Here is a 25,684-nt window from a genome sequence, read left to right as displayed (position 1 = left end):
TCATTCATGAATGAAACACCGCTGTGTTTGCTTTTAGAGATGCGCAGCGGCTGGGCTGTTACTTTATTTGGAACTATTTTCGTTGATGAAATAAAGCAAAATCAGGCAGTACGTGTTTATTGAACTGTTGTATTAAATCAATATCACATTTGCAAACTCCTTGAATAATTATTAAAATCTTTCACTCTCCTTATCGCGATCTGTGGGCTCACATAAAATGAGAGTTCTCAAGACTCAAAAGTACGTGCAAATGATAAGTTCCGTCATCGCGTTATAAGCATAGAACCTGCGGGAATGAGTAGAATTATTATTAATAGCCGCAATCCTGCGCCTGAAATTCAAGACCTGCTCTGTGTTCTCTGCTAATAACCCGACTGTGAATGATGCGAGCGGCGTTATGTTGTCAGTGAGAAGCTGCAGCCGTGGCGGGGATGATTTTTGGTGTGCTGGTGTTCTGACAAATAATGCTTCCTATCAGATTATGCTACCAACAAGTCGTCAGAACACCTGCAGAACAACAACAATGTGCTTCTGTTGAAAACGTCTGTGTTTCTTTTCCCCTATTTTTTCCAATTGACGGAAATCCGTCATAGCGACGGAAAACTTTCATCCCCGAGTAGTATTATGTACATCATACTGCACCACAGTAATATATTTCAGATCATTTCATTAAGATAACCCGAACTTATATTTTGACGGGTTGCCACGAGGAACCTACTTAAGTGTACTGACCTACTTTTGATTAATTCATCCAAACTTGGACAAATTCCGTGACATTCCGCGTCGTACAGTAAATTCCATTTATACGACTGGATTCCGTGATTCCGTTCGCGTTCTCCGCATCGCGGAAATCATAGATAATATTGAGGTGTTTTGCAACTTCAGTGTAACGTTAGTGGATTGGGATCTATTGCAACTTAAGCAACGTCTGTTGCTGCCTTACCTTTGAGAGACAAATGATGCATGATCACTGAAGCAGCTCCAGTTAGCAAGTGCTTTCGGAGTGAGTGTGAATTCCGCATTGATTGGTCGGACTCATGACTCCCAACAAATCAGATGTGGCTTTAGGCCACAGAGTGGTGAGTTCTGACAGGCTGCATCAGAGCCAAATAGCGCGTTTCAAAATTAAGTTATTTTATTGGCGAATCGGTTTTGAAAATGACCGATACCGATAATCATAAAATGCTTAATATCGGCGCTGATAATCGGCCAGGCCGATAATCGGTCGACCCCTAATTCGGAACTTCATACAAACATATTGATATGTGCAGACTACCTGTGTGAGAAATGTTGAGCTGACGCAGCAGTTCAGAGATGGGTTTGACCAGCTGCCCAGCAAACAACACAAACAGTCCTTTGAGTTTGTTGGCGATATTGTCTGCCAGTCTGTAGAACGTCAACAGGCGGTTTTTAGAAGCACCATCCATCTTTGACCAGTCAAATAACTGCAGAAGAGTGGAAAAAAAGATTCAATCAGCATGCATTTTGATCCTAATAGAGAATTCATAACCAAAGTAACTTACAATAGTCAAATACATATTGAGCATTTTGGCAACAAAGAATTAGTTTTCAGATGATTAATCAACCAGTATATTAGCTACCACCATGCCCACGAAACCGCAGAAATATTTAACTATTAATTTAATTTAAGTTCAGAAGCTCTTGATTCAATTGAATTCAATGTTTTACATAGGTACGGTCTAGGGCTGTCAAAATGGCTGAAAAAAACTACAATTTCGAATTTTGTACTTAAATATGATCAAAATTCTAATTATATTCGAATTTAAAATGCATAATTTCAGTTAGGGTGAAGAAAAGCTTTTGGCTTCTCTCCTGAGGCCGCAAGAGGGCGCATCGAGCAAAATACTACTAATGCACATTTATTCGAAAGTTTGAAAGTGACGTGACATGTGGCCAAGTATGGTGACCCATACTCGGAATTAGTGCTCTGCATTTACCCCATCCAAAGTACACACACACACAGCAGTGAACACACACAAACCGTGAACACACACCCGGAGCAGTGGGCAGCCATTTTTTTGCTGTGGCGCCCGGGGAGCAGGTGGGGGTTCGGTGCCTTGCTCAAGGGCACTTCAGTCGGGGTATTGAAGGTGGGAGAGAGCGCGCTGTATATTCACTCCCCCCACCTACAATCCCTGCCGGTATGAGACTCAAACCCACAACCTTTGGGTTATGAGTCCTACTCTCTAACCATTAGGCCATGGCTTCCCCCCCCAAAAAAAATAAAAAGTGGCCAGCGCCCGGGGAGCAGGTGGGGGTTCGGTGCCTTGCTCAAGGGCACCTCAGTCGTGGTATTGAAGGTGGGAGAGAGCACTGTACATTCTGTACATTATTCAAAGCATAAGACAACATGACTATCTGTGGAAAAAAGTGCATAATGTTTAAAATAATGTTTATAAACCTATTATAATTAAGTTGCTTAAACAACTATAAACAAAACGGCATCATGTATGCATAGTTTAATATAAAGGGCTGAAAGCATATCACACAGAGTACATTTTTCATTTAAAAAGATGCAGTGGGATGGGGAAGAAACCCCGCCATAAAGTCTTGAGATGTGTTTCCCCCCCCTCTCAAAGTTAAATAAAAAAAAAAAGTTAAAGTTGCATTAATTTTACATGGCTTTCTAAACATGCGGCTCTTTTGTGCGAGACGCGATTCATTCAAATAACGTTTTTTCTATGAATTAACTAGAACACAGTCCATTTCTACTCTGCTTTTCCTTGGGACAAGAGTGGGCTATCCTTCTCACATTCCTGGGGGGTCATAAAACCAGTGATATCATGATTAGTTGTCACGGTGACCAGAGGGCCTGGTGTTCAGCAGACATCCTGGCATCCAGTTTATTGAGTGAGGGGACTGTGACGATTTGTTAACCTAATGAATAATTGATTTGTTAAATCAAATTAAAATTAGTGTGTCAGATTGGTCGAGACGCTACAAAGATGACCCTGATTATAAGACGACCCCCCTTTTTCCAAATGTACCTTTTGGAAAAAGGCTTTTTAAAAACCAAATCTTGTTTTTTCTCAGTAAAACACATTTTGTCTTCAATTATTATCATATTTTTCCTATTTTCATTTTTGTTTTGAAAGTATGGTAAAAACTGGTAAAATGTACCAACAATCCCATTAAAAAAAAATACACTTTTTGATATACCATTAAAAAAAAAACAGGTAGCCCATCTGAATTAGGACATTTAGGCTATTCATCTAATAGTAGCCTACCAAAATCTAGTAGAAGTTAAATCTTACTGTAGTCTTCAAATCTGGGTACTGTCTTACGTTTTAAAAATCACAAAGGGAGTTTGGTCCCATCAGGCTAACGTGACAGTCACGACTCATGCAGCTGTAAGGTTTTCGTTCTCTTTTGTTTTTACTCGCGATCTTTACAACACGCATTGCATTTCGTTTTATGCGTATTTGGCGCCACCTATTGTTGTGGGTGTATTGTTGACATGTCAAAGTCTAGACCCTGAATATAAGACGACCGCGTTTTTTCACATGTATTTCCAAGAAAAAAAACATTGTCTTATATTCGGGACAATACGGTAAACAAGGTCTTCTCCACATTGATGTTTTCTTTTTCCACAATATTCTTAAATGAACAACGCAGCAGCGCCGCATCTAGTGGCTTCAACTGGACAGGATAATGCAAATACATTATAATGCAACGACACTTACATCATCATCGCATCTCGTGCACCACTGATAAGGCTGCCTCCTTAACGCACACCTAAAATTCGAATTTCGAATATTCATTGAATTTAAAATAAAAATCCACACTGTGGATTTTTATTTTAAATTCGATGAATATTCAAAATTCGAAATTTTTTTGACAGCCCTAGTACAGTCTTCTCAAATAATGCCGTAAACTATACAGGGAACCCTGTCTGTACATTAGTATTAAAAGTTAAAATGAGAATCCCTAACAAGTAAAAGTATAATGAATGTAATATAGTGCATATGTTTAGCAAAATTCTCCACTGTAAAGATACAGGTTCATGTCACATTTATGACAATATTTACTATTTGCCAAAACAACATTTTTTTATTTTTGTACTGAAATTAACAGAATTCAAAAGCTCAGACTCGAAAGCTTCATGGAAAATGAAAGTGGAACTTGGAAAGTGAATTCCATGTAAATATTATGTAAATTTTTTAACAATTTTGGGTGTACTATTTGAAGTATTATTTAGTAATGGGATGAATTTAGCTTTCGAAACTGAATCAACTGAACCAATCACTTTGCAAAATGTTTTCTAGATATACAAATCTAGAAATTACCAAACACCATTAAACATTTAGTATCTGTATAATATATGTTGTTACATTGCATTGTTTTGCGATTTATGAAAGATTTGACTAATCAGGCCAACAAGAGACAACTACTACGATTCTTTAAAAAAAAAAAAAATACAAATGTGCCATTAATGCATCTACATTACAAAACTGATCCAAGATCATGTAAAAACTATAGAAACTTGGTTCGAAAAAAAAAAAAAAAAAAAGATTCACAAAGATTTTGATGCCTCACAAAGCAGTGGTTCGAAAGAGTCCATCACTATTATTATTTATGCATCTAAAAACAAGATATTGTCTTATTGGAGGAAGTTCTTTTTTCTCACCTGAACAATATTAAAGCTTACCTTGAAGAAGAGAGGTCTGAAAGTGACTTCTGAAAGTTTCATAACCATCACTAACAGGCAGTCAATCACATACCCCTCGATCTCACCAATCTTATTCAGATCTCCCTATTAAACAATAAAGTTATTTTGTTAATCATCAGTTAATGCGCTTATTTAAAAAAAAGAAAAAAGCTCTCAACTAATTGTCAATAAAGCTGTAAACCATACAGGGAACCCCGTCTGTAGGTACATTACTATAATACTAAAGGTTAAAATTAACAACAGAGTCCAAAACAATTCAATGGCTATTAATTTTTTATATACGAGTCAACACCTAATATAAACAGTGTTGTATACAAATATTGCACATAAAACAAACTGTGCATATCAACGTCTTAATAATATAAATAGACAGTTAAACAGTGGCTTTCATAAAAATGCGTTGAGCTATGGACACTGCATGGCTTTCCTGAGGCAAACATAATATTGTGTGTCATTGTTTACAGGTACATTGACATGATACACTTCAGTAAGCTGTACGGTTTCTTTCAACACATCTTTTTATGCTAATTAATGTTTATTTCATGCTATAACTTGTAGTAAATGTTGTATTTGGTTGCAAGGGTAGTTGCCAAGGTGTTCCAAGCGGCTTTAATGTGTTTCTATGCAAATTCTAGTGTATTCTGGGGGTTGCCAAGGCACTGCTTAATGGCCCAGGTCACAAGAGTCCACCTTAAGGTGTTTATGATATTCTGGTCTCTAAATATGGCTTGGATCCCTCCTTTAGTATAAGTCACCCATTTTATCATCCACCAGGCAAAACAATCCAAAGTCGTCATATTGCTTATAACAGTAATAGCACACTTCTATTTACAAGCCATATACAAAGAAGTATCTTTTTTTTTTTTTCAATAATGATAATTGGACAATTGGAAAAAACAAAAAAATGCATAAATATAAAATTAGAACTGCCAGTACGTGACAGCAAATCAGTGTCAGAATGAGTGAGTCCTTTTAGCCGATTCATTCAAACTATATATGTTGCATAAAATCAATCACATTTGCAATAGTGCTGATATTCAAGAAAATGGCTCACGTGACATTATTTAACTATATTATGTTGTAAATATAAAAAACATGAACCCACACAGGGTCTTTTTTTTACCACTATCTAGAATCGAGTGTTTTAGTTAGTTTTTTTACAAAGCGAGTGACATACTCAATGCCAGCTCACACATCATTAAACAGCGATTACGATATTGCCATACATATCTCACACCCCTACAAACCAGCACGGTGAAGTTTAATACTATAGATTTGAGGTTTGTTCAAATCTTTAAAGGGATAGTTCACCCAAAAATGAAATTTGATAACATTTTGGTAAAAACAATTATATAAATACTGTTCGGTTTCTGGCACAAACCGATCGTTTCGTGTCTTAGGGCATCAATGTGTCGTCACGAGCCGCAGGGTTTAATTTGGATTTGTCTGTGCATGGTTTTTTTACTCTCATAGATTTTGTTACCATTGCCATGCATTATACGAATGATAGACTGCAATGGTTAAAGTTAAAAATCATCATACATGTTCTACTGAAGAAACAACGTCACCTACATCTTGGATGCCCTGGGGGTAAGCAGATAAACATCACATTTTCATTTTTGGGTGAACTATCCCTTTAAAGCTCTTGTAGAAATCAGACACTCAAATGCTTCAAATATATCACACTGTATATGGAACAAACATATTTTAAACATACCTTTATAAGAGCAGGGATGACTGCCTGAACAGTCTTGTTGATGACCTGGAAGCTGTAAGTGTCATCCAGTCGCATGATGTTGGAGCCCATGAATGTGAAGATGGGCATGATGTTGTGAAGAACCTTCTCCTAAAATCAGAGAGAGAAAGATGTTTACCACTGTGTTTGAATTATGTGTAAGTGAGTGTTTCATGACTGTACTTACAGGAAAGATACCCGCCAAAGCACCAAGCAGGAGGAGAGCATGATGGTGAGTTTGGGGCATGTCTGACATCCTGACACACTGCACTACCAGCTCCACATTAAATTGATCCTCCTCCAGCACATCTACACACACACAGACACACACATACACAAATGCAATATTCGGATTCAAAGAAACTCGAGAACGCTTGTGCTTATATCCTCTGCAAAGTGACAAGAAAACCTGGATGGCAATTATTTCTTAAGGTCTGCAAAATTATCTCACATGTAAAATATTACCACCCGCATAGGGCTAAAGAAAGCAACAAAATCATTTGACCTTATCATAACCTATGCCAGATTGCTAGTACCTTTGCTTATAGGCCCTCCATCGGGAGACAGTTTCTGACAGACATTCAGCAGGCAGCTGAGAATGAGTTGTTTTGTGTACTCGAGATTCTCCTGTTCAGCTGCGACAGGCTCCAGACATCTACAGCACACAAATAAAATGGCACTGACAATCCATTATATGTTTATGTGACATATTTCAGAGCATATTCAATCAGAACACTCAGTGAGATTTGATGTATTCATCTTAATTTTACTGCATCAGAGCATTCAGCCACAGAAGAATATCAGAAAGAATTTAAGAGTTTAATATAGGAAACTTGTGTAAGTTGCAAAAATGTTAAATGTCAAAACATAGCAGTAGATGAAAGCTTAAAGGGTTAAGACACGAAACGATCGGTCTGTGCAAGAAACTGAACAGTATTTATATAATTGTTTTTACCTCTGATCCACCGCAACGTCCAACTGTCCTGAGCGTGTTCACAACATCCGGCGCGTGGTCAAATAAATACGGTCGGGCAAAAAATTCCATGTTGTCTGATGATATATCAAAATCCATTATGATGACCTGTACTTCTAAATATCTTTAGATCATCGCAGTGCCAGTGAACACGTCCGCAATCTCTCTGCACTGTGGAAATAATGAGTGACGTATACGCGCGACAGATCACTTCCGCACATGCGTCTACTATCATAGATATGTAAAGATTGCCCTATTCGACCGCTCCAGATACGTTGACACGTCTGCCATTTTGGAACATATTGCGGCCCATAGAAACAGTCACTAATGAGGCATCTACTCATATATATATATATATATATATATATATCTATGTCTACTATGCCAGAGCACATACACGCGTCGGATGTTGTGAACGCGCTCAGGACAGTTGGACATTGCGGTGGATCAGAGGTAAAAAAATTATAGAAATACTGTTCAGTTTCTTGCACAGACCGATCGTTTCGTGTCTTAAGACCTCAATGTATCGTCACGAGCCGCAGGGTTTAATTTGGTTTTGTCTGTGTATGTTTTTTTTTACTCTCAAAGCCGTGGAGCCCATTGACTGCCATTATATGACTGACAGACTGCAACGGTTTGAGTTAAAAATCTTCGTTTGTGTCCTACTGAAGAAACAAAGTCACCTACATCTTGGATGCCCTGGGGGTAAGCAGATAAACATCAAATTTTCATTTTTGGGTGAGCTATCCCTTTAACATACCTGAACAGAAGATTAAACAGAGCGGGCACAAGACACTGGGCTCTCCTTAGCTTTTTCTTGTGTTGCAGAAGCTCTAAAATCAGGGTAACTCTTGGCCAAGAGACAACATTCTCCTCCGGCACTGCCCCAGATGATTCTTGTGTTTTTCTGGAAAAAAGACTGCAATTTAAATCTTCAAATCTTCCAGAACTGGAATTCAGAGTTGATTAACTAAGGATAGCTACTCACCTAGTTTGCATTTTACTCCTGCGTGTTTGTTGAACTGTTGCAGTAACCTTTTGTTTATCTACGGGCATCAGCTCATTGGCTACTAGCTCTGCATCCACAGCAATCTAGAAACACGAACACAGCAAAACATGGGTTATTGTTATTTCCGGAATAAGCAAAAAACACGACTTTCTAAATAATATAATTTAAAATGAATATGAAAAGAAAATTAATATTTCCCATACCGCTTTAAAGACACCGTTGATAGCTTGGGCACAGGCAGGGCTTTTGTTCCCCACCAACAAGTCAAATAAAACAGAAATAATTTTCTGTTGAATCTTTTCATCTCCAAGAGCAGTGAAGAATGGTTTGGTGATCTGATGAAACATGCAATCAAATTACAAACACAACATGTATCATTATAGAACATATAGTATGATCTATGTCCAATATGGTGCAACAGTTTTTTATTTTATTTTACCTCACATTACAGTGACAATTCTATGATAAATGACAAATTTATTAATGATGGAGTATGTGATGACAAAACTGAAATCAGGAGTCTTAATGGACCAACATTTCCAATTGTCAATCTCCAAGCAGAAGGCTTTTTCTAAACGTCCACCAACCTGCTCCAGGGCAATAATCTGGAAACCAGGCATAGAAGGGTACGGCTTGGCTGAGGTGCCCAATGCCCTAATGAAGACCTCTAGGCATCGAGGGTCTTTGACCAGTAAATGTGCAGACGCCTCATTGAACTTGCTCAGCAGGAGCTGCAGGAGGTGGGCCTCATCTGGCAGGAAGGTGCATGAGTCTGGAGCACACTGCTCGAGAAGTCGCTCCACAGCAGGCAGAAGAATGGCCAAAATAGGCTGGACAAAGGGCATTATTATAAGAAAAGCAGGACAAACTAGCATCAAACACTAAATAAACAAAAGTGACTGAAAATTTCTATGTGCGACTGTGAAAAAATATTTAAGCACACCTAAATCTAATAACATGTAATCGTTATTGCAGTGTAAATGCATTCATGCCACCTTCTGCGCAGCATTAAACAGTTTGTGTCAATACTTGTAAATGGAACTTCAGATACAGTGTCACCTTTGCAGTGCAGATGGATTTTACTGATACTTCATATAATTGGTAACAGCCTATGTTCTGTTACTCTGATTGAATTGTTAAAAAAATAAATACATTTAAGAATTGACATAAAAGATTATTCATCTAATCAGGTTAGAAAAAATGCCCTAAAAGGTAAAAAATGCCTGTGGAAATCAATTTATGGGGGCACATGATATAATGGGACAAAATTCCCGTAATGGGAAAGTTAATGGCAGTCACTGATCAGAAGGTACACCTACATTTTTGCCTGTGTTTCAACATGTTTCTAATTAGGATTGCAAGTGGTCCAACAAAAAAAGTAAGCACACAACCCTGTTATCGTACAAAAGTGAGCAAAAAAATGTCTCAGGTTAACAGGTTAAAATTTTTCTTTAAAAATGTTTTTGGTTTTTGTTTTAAAATCCTGTCATCATGAAACCAATGAAATTGGAAAAGCTTTACTTCTGCTTAAAATAAGTTTGAAAGTTCGTGATTAACTCGAAAACATTCTTCAAAAAAATATTTTGTGCTTCACAGAAGAAAGCCATGAAAGTTTGGAATGACATGAGGGCGAGTAAATGACAATTTTCTTTTTTTTGTTTTGTTTACAATGACAAGATAACAGACCATTTTGTTTTCTAGATGTCTCTTGACTGTCATTGAGTTCATGCTCAAAGACATTATGGTCAGCAAAAACCATGTTTATCCACACTGCAAGAAAACCCATATTTAATGTAGTCTGAGTCCCACCCAGGGCTCTACGCTTACTTCTCTTTTTAGGAGCACTTGTGCTCCTAATTTAAAAAAATGTAGTAATTTATGTATGTATGTTTTTTTTTTTAGATGTTTAATGAGGCTCAGAGGTCGCATGAGTGCAATTAAATTCATAAATTCATGTTGAGGTTAATGTTTTAAATATAAAATGTTGAATATAGAAATATTAAATGATTTAAATAACAGAAAAGATACTTTAAAAATGAAACTAAAATGCCAGCAGGTGACGGTAAGTCACTGATTTTATAACTGAATCGTTCATTTAATTGATTCATTCGAACGGCTGATTCATTTAGGAATTAAGTATGTGACTGTCTTTATGAATGGGTAATTGAATCATTGACTCACTAGATTAGTTTACAAATGCAGTTCATTCATAAACGAAACGCTGTGTTTGAATGGAGACGTGCAGCGGCTCAGCTGTTCTTTGTTTTAAACTATTTTCGTTGACGAAATAGAGCAAAATAAGGCAATAGTGTTGTAGTCAGTCAATATAAGTCACTTAATATTAACTTCTTGTTCAATTAACTGTTGTATTAAATCAATATCACATTTGCAAACTCCCTTAATAATCATTCAAAGCTGTCACTCATCTTAGTTCATCGCAATCTCACAAAACTCCATTATAATCAACGAAGCTCCTCACACTGCACAATGAATCTCTTATTTACACTGTCTACACTTTGTTTGTTATAATGCGAGAACACGTTGTAAGTACATTAGAAACCTTTGAAGCTCCCTCATCGCAAACATAAATGCTGATCGGGTCAGTCGCACAGGTGCTCCTAAATATTTTTTCATAGTCGCACGCAGTAGTTTTCAGTCACAAATACGACTGAAATGGTTGCACTGTAGAGCCCTGCCACCTGTTGAGAACTACTGTTTTAGTATGTTTCATGGTCATGTGGAGCTGTTTTTGTGGCAACTAGGACACCTGATTACATGGACCGCACAAAACGCATTTATATAAACCACATTGCTAAACACACTACTTGAGGAGACGCAAACTATGATCAGTTTGTTGACAGTACCTCTCCATGAACATCCTGAAGTGCTCGCAGCAGTGTTTTACAGGTGTAGGAAGGGCAGCATGGTAACTGCACACACTGAAGAAGCTGCTCAATTGATGCCAGCTTTTTCTTTTTATCTTTCAACAACAGTGCCTCCTCATACATCTTGGACAGTGCCTACGGTAAAATCAGAAGTGTTATTTCTTACAGAGATTTGATTTATGCGTCCAACACTTCTAGAACTTATGCAACACAAGCAAGATGAAAAATCCTGTTTACCAAAGCTATACAAAGCTAACGCAGCAAGTATTATGCTTTGACTGACCTGGCTGAGGTAAGAGGGGTCAGCGATTATCTCCTCTGATGATTTGAGGAGGTTCTCCACTAGTAGATAATAAGGTGAAGAAACAACCCCTGAGAGAGAATGGAGCACAGCAATGGCAGCTCTCCGAACTTCACACACACCTGAACACAAACACACCAGCAAGGACGGCACCACTGCAAAAACAAGACCACAGTGAGTTACACATTAGTCATGGTTGAGAACAAGCTCTCTCTCTAAAAAAAAAAAAAAAATTCTAAGACAATAAAAATTAAAAAGTATTTTTACTAAATGTAAACAAGAATCAGATTGAGGCAATAAAAGTATCTTAGTGGTCTTAGATATCTTTTCTTAAAAAGGTACTAATTATGTTAACTCTGAACATATAAGATTATTCATGATTAAATTCCAAACAGATTTTAAAATATATTATTAAATAATTGACAGTCTTTGCAAATATACTAACTCAGAACATCCTGTAAAGATTAGAAAAACAAAACAAGCAAAAAAAATTCATATGTAACTGCAGTGTTTCCCACAGACTTAGACTCCATGTGTGGCGGTACTTCCCCTGGGGGAAATATATATGTATATAATGTAAACATAAAACAGCAGACGGGCTTATTGAAAGTGCAAATTCATTCTCTGCCAGCAGGAGGCGCTCTAAGAATGGCAGAAATCCCGGTTTCCCCGGTAACGGCTGCGCACAAAACAGCGCTGCACTCATGAATGCTGCTTTATCAGGCATTATAGGAAAGATTACATGAAAATTACATTAAAACTTTTCTGAAGACATTCGGTTCCCTTCAAAAACGATACATTCATATAAAAACACCCGTGCCGCGTTTTGACTTTGAACCGTGCAGAGCTCATGTTTATTCAACGAAGTCAAAGCATTTTGGAAAATCTATTTGTGGCGGTCAGTGTTGATATTGTGGCAGGCCGCCACAAATAAGTCAATGTATGGGAAACCCTGAACTAACCCAGATGCGAGAGATACCATATTGACATACCTGGTGAGGAACCTGATGCCAGCACGTTGAGGGTTTTTATTGGCTGATTGCAAAGCAAAGCCTTTCCCACATAAAGAGCCTGAGTTTGCAGTATGGCACTAACTCGACAATCCAACTGATCACCCAAATTACTGTTGTAGCCCCATAAAAGAGAGAGGAACTTAAAGAGGGTTGTCGGCTCATTCAGGTGAACCTGCAAAATGACAAAGCCAGAAAGAAATTAGCCATCTAGCCAATGCCATTGATTTTAATGAAAATAAATTGTAATGTAAAAAAAAAAAAAAAACTACAATCAAGCATTTCCTGATGGTCACAATGGCTGTATCTGGAGATTGCCTCAGCTACATCAGTAAAATTCAAAATTAACAGCATGTTATTCCACCTAGAGAGGTTAAGTGTAGATTTGTGTGCTAAACAGTATACGTGTAAAGAGAATACAGTACCTGTAACAGAGGCTGCATTAGGCTCTTGAAGCAGAGAGCCAAGGGCCCTTGACTGGCCCCTGATATCACTAAGTCAAACAGACGACACAGGAGATGCACGTAACAGCAGGTATTGGCGTCCATTTTCTCTGGGTTCCACCATGGCTCATCTGAAAAACACAACCTTGTTAACTAACAATTACATTATACACAGTAATGCAATTTTTAGCAACATTTATTTTTTAGATAATTATTCAGGCAAATTAATTGATTCACATTTGGACATTTTGAGAACATCAAATATCTGTAGTGAATTAAGTAAATGCCTCTATTCCAAGAAATGCCCTGCTGTCTTAAAATGATTACCCTTTGAAAAACACTTTTCTTTCTTTTACATTTAACAAGGAGATTTATGCAGATGAATACTACCGTTCAATAGTTTGGGGGTCAATACATTTTTTAGGAAAATAAATTAATACTTTTCTTCATAATGAATGCATTAAATTGACAGTAACGACTTTTACATTGTTACAAAAGAAAGAACAATATTTAAAATAAACGCCGTTCTTTTGAACTTTCTATTCATCAAAAGAAAAATGCTGTTATTTTGAACTTTCTATTCGTCAAAAAAAACAAAATAATAAATAAAAGATTACACAAAATTGTATGACAAAAACATTAAGCAGCTGTTTTCAACATTGATAACAATAATAAATGTTCCTTGAGCACCAAATGGCTGCTGAAAATTCATCTATGCAATAACAGGAATAAATTACTCATAATACATTTTCAAATATATAAAATAAAATAAAAAGTTATTTTTTAATTGTAATAATATTTCACAATATTACAGTAATTTTACTGTATTTTTGATTAAATGAATGCAGTCTTGGGGGGGGAATAAGAGACTTCTTTCAAAAAAAAATAAAACTTCTGAATGATAGTACATATAAAAAGATTTAAATAGTGTGAATATTTAAATGGGAATTCTTTCAGTTTACATAAAACGTAAGATGCCACAAACGAAGACATAAATGTGTGCAATACTTATTACAATCACATCACAGTTCACAGCTAAATAAGCAGTCTTGTACCTTTAAATGTGGAATCTGGACATTTGAGTGCCGTGATGAAAAGCCGCAGGAGTGACAGCAGGAGGAGGCCTTGTTCTCTCTCTGCATTGAGGCCAGAGCTCATTTTCTGCAGAAACTCACCCAAAATCACACAGACTGGCAGACACTCATTTACCTCCTCACAAGAAGCCTAACATACATTAAAAGAAGTCAAAATTCACATTAGACCTAAAATACAATTGTGTAATTTCAACTAAATAACAGTGTAGATAATATAATGCACAATATACTAGTAACTGTATCATTATATATTAAAATGTATAATTCTATAATTATCAGCAGCAGTCAACACTGGAAGTACAAGGTGCTGATAACAAAAGGTTGTTTTTTTTCATAACTCAAACGATATGGTCTTCGTCTAAACAACAGAAATGAACATTTCCTTTTTCTTATGATGTACATGACAAAGATCCTCTGACAATATTCGCAGCATATAACATTCCGAATTAGGGTTTTAGAAAGTTTTTTTTTTATTATTATTAAAATACAACAAATGTGTAATATTGGAAACAGCACTGATATGGAAATATTGGCTGAAAGAAGTTTCAGGCAATACTAGATATTGCAAACGTTTAAAGCTTTGCCTACTTTTTTTTTTTTTTTTTAAACATTCAATTTAAATTTAAAAGTTAGAAAAAATGTTTTAGAGCAAATCTTCTGTATAAAATCCACTTCCAATCATTTTTTTTAAACTATGGTCAACACCAATATGAGCATCATGCATCCCTAGCCAAAATTCTCTTGAAATTGGTACTGGCCAGAATTGCTGTGTCAGTGCATTTGAAGAAGTAATTTGAAGCCATTTGTTTCTGCATTTGTGCTCTGACCTGTTCAGGTTGGATTGTGTAGACCTGTAGCAGTAAAGGTTCCAGTAGTTTGTACACACTCTGTGCTGTGTGGAGGTGTTGACTCTCCATCATGGACTGCAGACTCTGTAGCAGTGCATTACTGAACACCACAAATGCTGCTCTCTCCCGCACACTGCTGCCCTGACGGCTCAGGATATCACACACATTCTGCAACTGCAAGATACACGCATGAGAAAACACAGTTCGAACTAAGCAAAGATAATGTTGGTTTGTTATTGAGATTGAATATTGAAAAATATTTTTAAGAATGCAAATAAATACATTAAATAATTCATTGTATGGACAAAAATAAAAATTCAAAGAAACAAATGCATACAGGGTTGGAACGACATGTGGGTGAGTAAATGAGAACATCTTCACATTTTTTGGGTAAACCATTCCTTTAAGCTTGGACAGGAAGTTTGACACTTACAGTGTTGCGTTTGGTTGCATGATCCATATTGGCCAAGTTCTTGATCAGAGTTGTAGTAAGCATTTGGTTGGCTACACCCAGCATATCTGATGGAGAGGTTTTGACCAGAACATCCTTCAGCACTATAAAGAAAGAAAACGCATCAAGACAACAAGAAATTTATCAGTACTGATTTCATCAAATTATCATTCATCTTTCTCTTCCTCTGACTATTTTAAGCAAAAATAATAATAACCAGTAATATAACAGCCAAGTTTTCACCAACCAATCATATATCATTTTTTTCTTACTCAGAAATAATTAACATTAAGGAAGGTAAACATGTTGTGAATGTAAGGATATTTCTACTAGATATTGATTCTGAGTAATTCCCAGAAAATACCATTCCAGAGATTTTTCTGCAACAGGACAGTTTATTAAAACTTTAAACAAAATCTAAAAATATTTGATACATTAGGCTATTATGGCTCATGTGAAGCTGTCAGGGAACCATAACATAACATTTATTAGATTGTACCAAAAATAAGACAGGTTTGAAGTTTACATCACCAAAACATATTACATTAATGACGTTGTGATTTTACCTGCAAAGCTTTAAGGGCAGATAGCACAATCTCTGGCATATCATCCTTAATTCTCTCCAGCAATGCATCCTTCAGAAACGCCTCATCAAAACCATTCTGTTCCAAAAAAACCCCCCAAAAAAACCATATGTGACCCTGGACCACAAAACCAGTCTTAAGTCGCTTGGGTATATTTGTAGTAATAGACAAAAATACATTGTATGGGTTAAAATTATTGATTTTTCTTTTATGCCAAAAATCATTAGGATATTAAGTAAAGATCATATTCCATGAAGATATTTTGTAAATTTCCTACTGTAAATATATTCAAACTTAATTTTTGATTAGTAATATGCATTGCTAAGAACTTAATTTGGACAACTTTAAAGGCGATTTTCTCTTTTTTTTTTTTTTATTTTTTCTTGCACCCTCAGATTCCAGATTTTCAAATAGTTGTATCTCTGTCAAATATTATCCTATCCTAACAAAAATTTATACAGAAATCTGTAATCCTAACAGAAAAATTGACTCTTATGACTGGTTTTGTGGTCCTGGGTCACATATCACAAACGGACAACAAGCACCTCACTACTTCATTAATGTGGGTCTCATGGATGTTCAATGGGATGTTATGACAAAAAAAACTGGAAAATGGTAATAGGAATACAAAAGATACACACATGTTCTGAGGCAAGGATCTCCTTCAGGTAGTCTACAGCCATATTTCTCACAGAAGGTAGTGGATGATTCAGACTGAGCATCAGACAGGTGTCTGAATCTGGCAGGATCTGCATATAAGAACAACATTTTAAAGCCTTGATTTGGGGGCTGAAAGATGTGAATGGTAATTAGTACAACTACAAAAACCCAACTAAAATAAAGATTTAAATTACATTAGCACAAGGGCTGTCAATTTTTTTTTCACAGCCGATGCCACAGGCAACTGATGTGCCAGTTATGCGTGTCTCATATGTTAACTCATTCCAGTTTTACATCAGATTCTGATTATCCTGTCAGAATTTATTTTGTGATAAAGGTCAGATGACACTACAATATTGTGGATTATTTGTTACCTTTAAACTAGTTGCTTAAAGCAATAAATGATAGACCTACTTGATATTTTCCACAGCTCATAGTTAGAGAGATGAACTGATGAAGCACTGTTTTTTCATGGTCAGATGACACTTTTTTGACATGATTTTCCAGTGCCACATCCAGTGCACATGGATACCTGTGAGTAAAAAAAATCACTCAAAGATAAACACCAGAAACAAAACACTCTTTATGAAATAATTAAATTTTATGAGCTGTACTATACCACTAAAGTGCAGAAGTGAATATAAACCTACCTGGATTCAAACTGTCGTACAGTAGATTGAATTCTTTGATTAAGAGCTGAAATCCTATCTGAGGGAAGCTCAATGCTGCAGGAAACATACTCCTCAAGAAGCAGCCTGCACAAAGCAACAATTGTAGAAGAGTAAATATCTAATCATTCATGCATAATGTCCAGTATAGAGAGAGATTCACTCATTCTTGCACATCCCAATATTAAATGAAATTTGGCAATATTCGATTAGTTTAATATTAGGAATATTTTAAACCATGTAAACACTGCATACAATATTCTGATTCCCCAAATTCCAGTTTTCACTCCTGGAATATCCCTGTTTTAACTGTAAATTTGTTACATTAGAAATAGAGTAAAAACTATTCTTTTGAATAGAATTATTAAAAGATATTAACGTGACTGTTATTATTATTAACATTAACAAATGCCCGACCCTTGCCATTTGGAGGTGTAGTCTGGCATTTTTGAATTTAATGCGTAATCAAATTTAAAATGATCGTGAAAACAGTAATAATAAAACTAATAAATAAGAATACTGTAAATCAGCATCTTCAAACTGCTGAGAAATAACAGTGGGAAAGGAAACATGCATTTATAGATTGGCATGCTTATAACAACAATAACAATACAAGAATATTTTGATGCCCTTAAACATCATATTAGGAATATGGCTGCAAATTGAACTGAAACTGATAGAACTTAAACAGAACTTGATGTGCATGTAAATGTAGTAATTTAATATTGAATCAATTAAATCTTGATGAGTAATGGAAAATAAATTTATTTATAAATTATTAATATAGTCCATTAAAAACTTCTAAAAACACACCCATATACATATATTTATAAATTATAAACTTAACCACATCTGCATTATGTCACTGAATTATTGTCTTACCAGTTGTACAAATGGAAGCAGTTTGGCAATAATAGAGTTAGTTATCTTCTCCACTGCATCAAGTGCAGAAACAATGGTGGATGCATAGAAAGAGAAAATCACACGCAGCTGCGGACAGTTCCCATCCCTGACGAATCCAGAGTATGCCTACAACATGATTCAATAAAGCATTAAAGAATGCAGCATTACTGGATTGGCATACTTTAACCTGCACAGAACCCAGCCTGGGTTTTTTTACCTTTACTGAATCTGTGATCATAGAACAAATGAAATCCATGAAGCCTAAATCCTTATAGCAGTGTGTGAGCAGAGTTCCTCGGGCCAAGGGAACACCAGGTTTCTATAGATAAAGTACAGGGCAATTAGAAAAGTAACAAATTAAGCTCTAGCTTTCTTTACACCAACTGCATATGTGACAGAATCAGAAACGATATGGTTTACCTGAAGTCCATGCAGCCAGTGCCATTTGTGGGTTGGATCTTCTATCTTTAAAAGCTGGATCACTCGTACAAACACTTTAGTCTCATGATATGGAAAAACACAAGCAATCAGGCTGTCCTGGTTGTACAGCTGAATGTGGAATCTGAAATCAAGCGCAATTTGTATCCGTGAAGACAATATGCAATATATAAGGTGTATGATTTCCAAATGGAATTGTAAAAATTATGACCAAATCAGTGTTTTTCTGGAGGTCTACCTACAAATGGGTTACTTACAGCTGTCTTTGCACATGTCAACCTCAAATAATTTAAACACATCACCTTTAAATTAAGAGCATCTCTAAAATACAGCACAATTTTGCCTCTTACAAAGTTTATCACACTCTAAAACAATCGGAAAACTGACAAAGTGAGACAACAGCAAATCTACTAAAGTTACCTGTGTATTAGCCATTCAATGCATTTCAGAGCAGGCTTGAGCAGAAAGTACGGTGACAGTCGAGTGAGAAAGAGTGAGATGCTCTTGTTCAGTTTCTTGTTCACCTCTTTGATCTGAACACTGCGCTCTAAAGCCAAAGAGGCTTGACTAAACAGAGTCTCCTGAAACTCACTGAATGCTGGATCAATACCCATCAGCTCCTCAAGTCCCGTGCAGCCTGTTCAGAATGATCAATAGCAGCAGACATTTAGACAAGATGACTATTACTACTCGTTGCAATTAATGCTTATTTACAGGTGAATCCAGCACATGCTTTCAGATGGAGCGGCATTTACTACACAGAGCCATAGATCACTGACAAGCTACACAAAATCACGTTCAAAATAGCAGGTGATTCATTGCTGATTATAAACGCGATTTTGTGTAGCTTGTCAGTGAACTATGGCTCTGTGTAGTAAATGCCGCTCCATCTGAACGCACGTGCTGGAGATTTACTACTAATCACCAGAAGTGCACAAAACACCAATGCATAACCATGTTATAGGCATTACAGACAAAAAGTTTTTCGCAAAAAGGATGAAATGTTTTGATCTCATCTAGACTGACGAGATGCGCATGAAAATCGCATTCGATTATTTGCACAGCCCTACTACAAATATTTAAATATTTTAAAAGCATAGCGAGACGGAGTCAATTTTGTAATTTGCGGTGTTTCATGGGAGTGAGCAGTCCCTGCAAGCTCCTTCAGCTTGATTTGCTTGCTGCGACTTTCTGATTGGTGATTTTTCTGTACAGCATCATGGGTAATGTATTATTTTTTTCAACAAGAAAGAATCCAGCTGCTAAACATGAATATCTTAAAAATAAGTTGAAATAATGCAAAACAGATGACTTCATCAAAAGCATATACCAACAACCTCCGAACTCACAGTAGGTCTGTCTTTAAAGGTATTTGTGTTATTGTTAAAAATCATATTTATTGTTATAAATCAGAGAATGAATGGACTTTTTACTTCCCAACTCGTCACTTCACCAGAGATGTCTCTGTTACCATGGGAATAAAAATTGTGACAAAAGTGCTCAGTAGCAACCATCCGCTTCCATAAAGTATTGTGAATAACATAAATGAGCCACTTTGCCTAGATCCTAAAACTATTTTTATATTTGTATATTCAAGCAAGTACTCCGTGCACACACCAAACAAAATACTCCACACTGCAGAAATGATAGTATGCAAACTGATGGTTCCTGTATAAAAACCTATGTAATCATAGTTCACCCACTTCACTGGTAGCATATTTGGTTATTAGAAAGCAAATAAAATTGCACAATATAAGTAATTTATGGACTGGGCATGACTTCTTTGGAATTTTCAATGGAAGGACCTCCTCTTCCATCTAGAATTGGATCATCAGTGTTTCCAAACCGGGGTGCCGTCTGTCGAGAGCAGGGGTGCCGTGTAAAAAAAAATAATTTTTTAATATTTTTAAATTGCTAAAATGTTCAAAAAAGCATCTATTATATAATATCCATTTCTGATGTCTCCAGAATTACCCCACTGTAAAATAAAAAAAAAAAACACAGAGTGAGCAAGAAATTGTGAGATAGCTAGTTATAATGGTAATTAAATAATGTTTACATATGTATAAAAGCCTACATTAAAATCTGTCATATAAATTGGTCTCTTCATTAGAAATTAGCCTGACTGATTGCCACCATTGATGGACAATTTTTTAATAATATTAAAAATATCTGTATGACATTATATTCTGCAGTTCTACCCTGTTGTACCAAATATCTATACTTTTCAAATTATCATATCGAAGTTAGAAATTCAAATATTGTGACAATTTATTTTGTAGGGTGCCACAAGTTTTTTTAAATGTTCAAAGGGTGCCGCGACTAAAAAAAGGTTTGGAAACACTGATCTAGTAGATGCTCTGCAGAAGTATATAAATGTCTCATATTCAGTAACTGCACATCAATGAGCATGGTATGCAAGTTTAGAAGAGCAGTGTAACTTGGAGGAAAAAGAAGGAAAAGCTCTAGCAGGACATGTGACTTACCCAGGGCATAGAAGGTGCTGCGGTCCATGCTGGCAGCATCTTTCGGGTCAAAGAGCACAGAGGCCACCACTCTCCGGCTGAGCAGATCAGAGTCATTCTGTGGCAAAGCCAGCCGCTTCAACTGATGTGCTAATGAAGTCATCTAGAGGCATATGAGAATAATATGAGCATTTCGGTTTTCACACAAAAGTAACCATTGTGCGGTTTCAGGGGGTCAATGTCATTCTTCAAAGGTCAGATTTTACCACAAAATAAATGACATTTTATATAAAGAAGTCTAGCTGAAAGATTTGCTGTTATTGTTGTTGCATTATGATAATATTTTCATGACAATCAAACATATTTCCCTTCTTCAAAAATGATGAAATGTAACCATACGTTATTCTTCTTAGTTTTTTTTAAGTATCTTTCATTACTGCCAATGTGATTCTCATTAATAATACAATAATGACCTGTCTGAAAAATATTCGACTTCTTTTGGGTGAAACATGACTTGACAGGCTTGATGAGATACACACGGTCCACACATTATGTGGTGGATCACATAATGTCGATACTACAATATGTATACAGCCTTATATTGATAATACAACAAAAAAAGACAGATATTCTTAAAAAGTATGCCTATACGGTTAATATAAGCCATGTTATCGGATCCTTTAGAATTGGCAAAACACCGTCTATGCATACCATGTTATAGGCATTACAGACAAAAAGGTTTAAACGTTTTGATCTCATCTATACATCTCTAATCTGTAAAAGAGTACATATATTCCCATACCTTTGATTGAAGTTGTCACACCAGTTTCCACGTGTGAGAATTTGCTTGCGGAATTTATTTCCTCTCTGTTTTGCTTTCGGTAACAGATAAATCAAATTAAGTTATACTGCCACCTAGTGCATCGGACGGTTTGTGCCAAATAGAATGCGAACAGAAAAAAAAAAAAAAAAGCCCACTACCAACATTTACCACATTTTATTAAACATTGATAAGATGTTGATATTTTAAAGATGATAGCTTAAACTGCTGGTTGATTATCTTGGGCAGGTATAGGTCAGATTGTCGCAATTCCAAAATAATAGCTAAATAAATGTAACATATGACAATCTATTTTTTTGGCTCTATATAAAAACTGTTTACGATAATGATGTTTGTGTGAAAGTACAATTCAAAGAAAAACGACAATTCTGTACAAAGATATTATATGTGGTTTGCTTGCATGGCACGCTCTGTTTGTGGCATAGACTGTAATTTTTTTAAACTTTTGGTACACTGTAAAAAATGACCGTGAATTTAACGGTAAAATACTGTAAAAATGCTACAGTAAAAGCCTGTTAAATGGTTAATGGTAAATTCCCCTACTATATACGGTAAAAAACTGTATTGGACATTACATGTATTGGACATTAATTTTACGGTAGTATACCGTTTTTGGAAGTGAAAAATACCGTATAATTTACAATGAATAACCGTAAATTGACATTCCCAGAATTCCCTGCGTTACATTTAAAATTTTATGTTTTTTTGTTGAAATAACTATGTTTCTTCTTAGATTTTTCTTATCAGTTTTGTATATTAGGGTTGTGTGTTACACCTAATGTTGTTAAATAAATGTTTATTGCATTATTTCAGTTTCATGTGTGTTACCATGATGGTGTTTAGTGTTTGTGTGAATAACACTGTGCACCTTCTATATATGTTATTATTTAAAAGCTGCTTGTGATGGGCTTTGGTTCATCATGTGACTTTCTCATCACCACCTGCATTTGGTGGTTATCAGTGTATTACAAAGGTACAAAACAGATTTCAGTACTTCAATAGGTTGGTATATTAACATTATATCAAATTAAATTACGGTATTTAACTGTAAATTTAAGTTAAAACCGTAAAACCTAAAACGTTGCTACCGTATTTTTTACGGTAAAATTCCGGTAGCCACAGCTGCCGATTTTTTTTTACAGTGTACTTAAGTACTTTTAAAAGCAAGTACTTCTGTACATTTACTTAAGTAAAGCTGCTTGTGATGGGCTTTGGTTCATCATGTGACTTTCTCATCACCACCTGCATTTGGTGGTTATCAGTGTATTACAAAGGTACAAAACAGATTTCAGTACTTCAATAGGTTGGTATATTAACATTATATCAAATTAAATTACGGTATTTAACTGTAAATTTAAGTTAAAACCGTAAAACCTAAAACGTTGCTACCGTATTTTTTACGGTAAAATTCCGGTAGCCACAGCTGCCGTTTTTTTACCGTAAATTTTACGGATTTTTTTTTACAGTGTACTTAAGTACTTTTAAAAGCAAGTACTTCTGTACATTTATTTAAGTAACAATCTGTCTTTACAACTTTCACTTGGAGTAATATTTGACCAGTAGTATCTGTACTTTCACTCAAGTAATGGAGTTGTGTACTTTGTCCACCTCTGTTAATTCATATTTCTTTATTTTATTCATAGGGGAGACCGGGGATGGTTGTAACACCTGATTCACTTCACTCATGCTTAGTTTAGTCTTTATTCCACATGTGACGAAGAAGATCCCTGGGGCAGACACAGCAGATTTTAGAGGGGGGAAACTAATTTTGATGTAAGACAGTAGCCTAACTTTTTATATTTTATTTTATTTTTTACTTTATTTACTTTTGTGATGGCAGTGCATCAGCAGCAAAACCATGAATTTTCTGTTTGTGCTGCAAATATAACAGCTATGGCATGTAATAGCACTTGTAACTAGTTTGTGTCACATTTTGAATGCACTGGCTTAGATATTACAACCATCCTGGGTCTCCCATATAGTCCTTGACATAACAGAAGAAGACAATAATTGATAAGAAAAATAAGATCAATAAGATCAGCTATGGGTGCTGTGCAGTGATTTGGTGAACATGGGTTTCATTTCCACAGCTGGAATGCTGTATTAACCAATCATTAGCCAGGACTTATCTGTTAATATAAAATAAAATATAAAAAAAATGTGCACTAAGCGCTACTACTGACGTAAAAAAGTCAAAAACACATTGATAGATGAGTCTCAGTGGGATATTTTATGGAGCCCTGTCCTGGTATGAGGGATAAAATGTCTGACCCCATAAAAATCTACGTGCTGAGAGGGTGTGAAATAAGACGCGCTCTATGACCCTGTATCTCTGCTGCGCTTCTGCAGCATCAGAGTGAAAGGCACAAATCTGCAGCTGACTAAATCAGCAGATCAAAACGAATTAATGAACAAATAAGTCTGGAGCTGTGACAAACACCTTGTGCACAGCTATGGCATATGACACAGCGCTGCCCAAATGGCTATTGCTCCTATAACAGCTCATTTTTAACAGTTCTTTTGTCTTTGAGTCGTTATGTTTCTCACAGATTTCTGCTCATTCTAAATCAGATACAGATAAAGTAGCACAGTAAAGATTACATTCATATGAATGCATTAGTGAGAGCGATTGCGTGTGTGAATTAATTCTACCTGGCAGCGTCTCTCTACTAGTAGTGAAGCTGTGGGATTTCGTTATTAAGAAATAAATGCTTGAACTTTTCAGTTTCAAAGCTATTTTATTGAGAAACCACAGAACAGTGTTGACAATACATTTCCGCGCTGAATGATTCTGCACGTGTGTGCGTTACAGTGCAGCAGCGCATTACATTACAATGGCGATTAATTTACCTACCTGTACAATATGCGGTTTAAAATGTGCATTCTCCCGTAAAATTTTGAGCATTCAGTAATATAATCTCACATGTCTTGTGGGGCGCTTTTAGATTATGCATTTATTTGTCATTTTAACTGTTTGGAAACGGAGCGTAAATGTGGAAGTCCTTCAAAGATTTCTTATCCTGTTGCGCCCTCTATAGGACCAGCGACTAGTCAATAGGGCTGTACGATATTGAAGAAAAATGCGATATGCGATAACTCATTAAATAATGCGATATTCGATATGCGATACGATAATGCTTAAAGTGCCACATGCTCAGATGAAACAGTTTTACTCAGCTGTTGCGGAGTCAGTTCTGTGAACTTCTATAACTATCTTATGTCATATCCTCCTGAGACCCAGCTATGGAGTTTTTGCCTCTGTAGTGGACATTATATTTGAGTGAATTTCTCTGAGACCTCACATGTCACAGTTTTAAGTCTGGATGGCCTGTACAGAGCACATTTAGGACTTTCCAGAGATACCAAATGATTGTATGTTTCACCGTGACCACTCCCTCTCCTTGGTTTTTAAAAATGGCTGACATTAATTTAGTGATACAATTGTACATTCTTATGGAAATATGATAATATTTTGTAATTATAATTTAAATCTGATTAATTTTCAAATTGTTTGTCATAAATCAACATCTCAGGAAAATGTTATGGGGTTTCAAATCAAAATATGACTTCCTGTTATGAAACAGGACATCATTTCATACATGTCCACTGTAGAGGACACAAGGACTAAAAGCATGTTTATTATACATTTTGGGAGACAAAAGAATTGAATAGGAAAACAAATTATA

The 25,684-nt window shown here is 36.0% G+C and overlaps 1 protein-coding gene across 1 annotated transcript in view; it reads right to left on the bottom strand.

Moving 5' to 3' along the window:
- LOC107560530 (HEAT repeat-containing protein 1-like) overlaps positions 1 to 22,031 on the bottom strand; it is a 28,276-nt gene extending 6,245 nt beyond the window's left edge. Inside the window, exons 1-28 of the mRNA XM_016244745.1 lie at positions 21,960 to 22,031; positions 21,179 to 21,320; positions 19,113 to 19,329; positions 18,675 to 18,816; positions 18,472 to 18,573; positions 18,234 to 18,380; positions 18,151 to 18,152; positions 17,334 to 17,438; positions 17,098 to 17,215; positions 16,665 to 16,772; positions 16,006 to 16,101; positions 15,881 to 15,899; positions 15,422 to 15,543; positions 14,968 to 15,162; positions 14,102 to 14,270; positions 13,029 to 13,177; positions 12,586 to 12,778; positions 11,576 to 11,748; positions 11,272 to 11,427; positions 8,995 to 9,237; positions 8,611 to 8,742; positions 8,387 to 8,490; positions 8,159 to 8,305; positions 6,962 to 7,080; positions 6,613 to 6,734; positions 6,408 to 6,536; positions 4,670 to 4,774; positions 1,277 to 1,445 (exon numbers count right to left, since the gene is read on the bottom strand). Of these exons, the coding sequence (XP_016100231.1) occupies positions 1,277 to 1,445; positions 4,670 to 4,774; positions 6,408 to 6,536; positions 6,613 to 6,734; positions 6,962 to 7,080; positions 8,159 to 8,305; positions 8,387 to 8,490; positions 8,611 to 8,742; positions 8,995 to 9,237; positions 11,272 to 11,427; positions 11,576 to 11,748; positions 12,586 to 12,778; positions 13,029 to 13,177; positions 14,102 to 14,270; positions 14,968 to 15,162; positions 15,422 to 15,543; positions 15,881 to 15,899; positions 16,006 to 16,101; positions 16,665 to 16,772; positions 17,098 to 17,215; positions 17,334 to 17,438; positions 18,151 to 18,152; positions 18,234 to 18,380; positions 18,472 to 18,573; positions 18,675 to 18,816; positions 19,113 to 19,329; positions 21,179 to 21,320 (3,625 nt within the window). The 5' untranslated portion in view covers positions 21,960 to 22,031. The remainder of the gene's footprint in view (positions 1 to 1,276; positions 1,446 to 4,669; positions 4,775 to 6,407; positions 6,537 to 6,612; positions 6,735 to 6,961; positions 7,081 to 8,158; positions 8,306 to 8,386; positions 8,491 to 8,610; positions 8,743 to 8,994; positions 9,238 to 11,271; positions 11,428 to 11,575; positions 11,749 to 12,585; positions 12,779 to 13,028; positions 13,178 to 14,101; positions 14,271 to 14,967; positions 15,163 to 15,421; positions 15,544 to 15,880; positions 15,900 to 16,005; positions 16,102 to 16,664; positions 16,773 to 17,097; positions 17,216 to 17,333; positions 17,439 to 18,150; positions 18,153 to 18,233; positions 18,381 to 18,471; positions 18,574 to 18,674; positions 18,817 to 19,112; positions 19,330 to 21,178; positions 21,321 to 21,959) is intronic.
- Between the last annotated feature and the right edge of the window lie 3,653 nt (positions 22,032 to 25,684).

Source organism: Sinocyclocheilus grahami, unplaced genomic scaffold (assembly GCF_001515645.1).
Source record: "Sinocyclocheilus grahami isolate Dianchi unplaced genomic scaffold, SAMN03320097.WGS_v1.1 scaffold733.1, whole genome shotgun sequence".
NCBI classification, from domain to species: Eukaryota; Metazoa; Chordata; class Actinopteri; order Cypriniformes; family Cyprinidae; genus Sinocyclocheilus; species Sinocyclocheilus grahami.
Note: the sequence above shows the minus strand (reverse complement) of the source record. Positions and strands in the feature narration are given on the sequence as shown.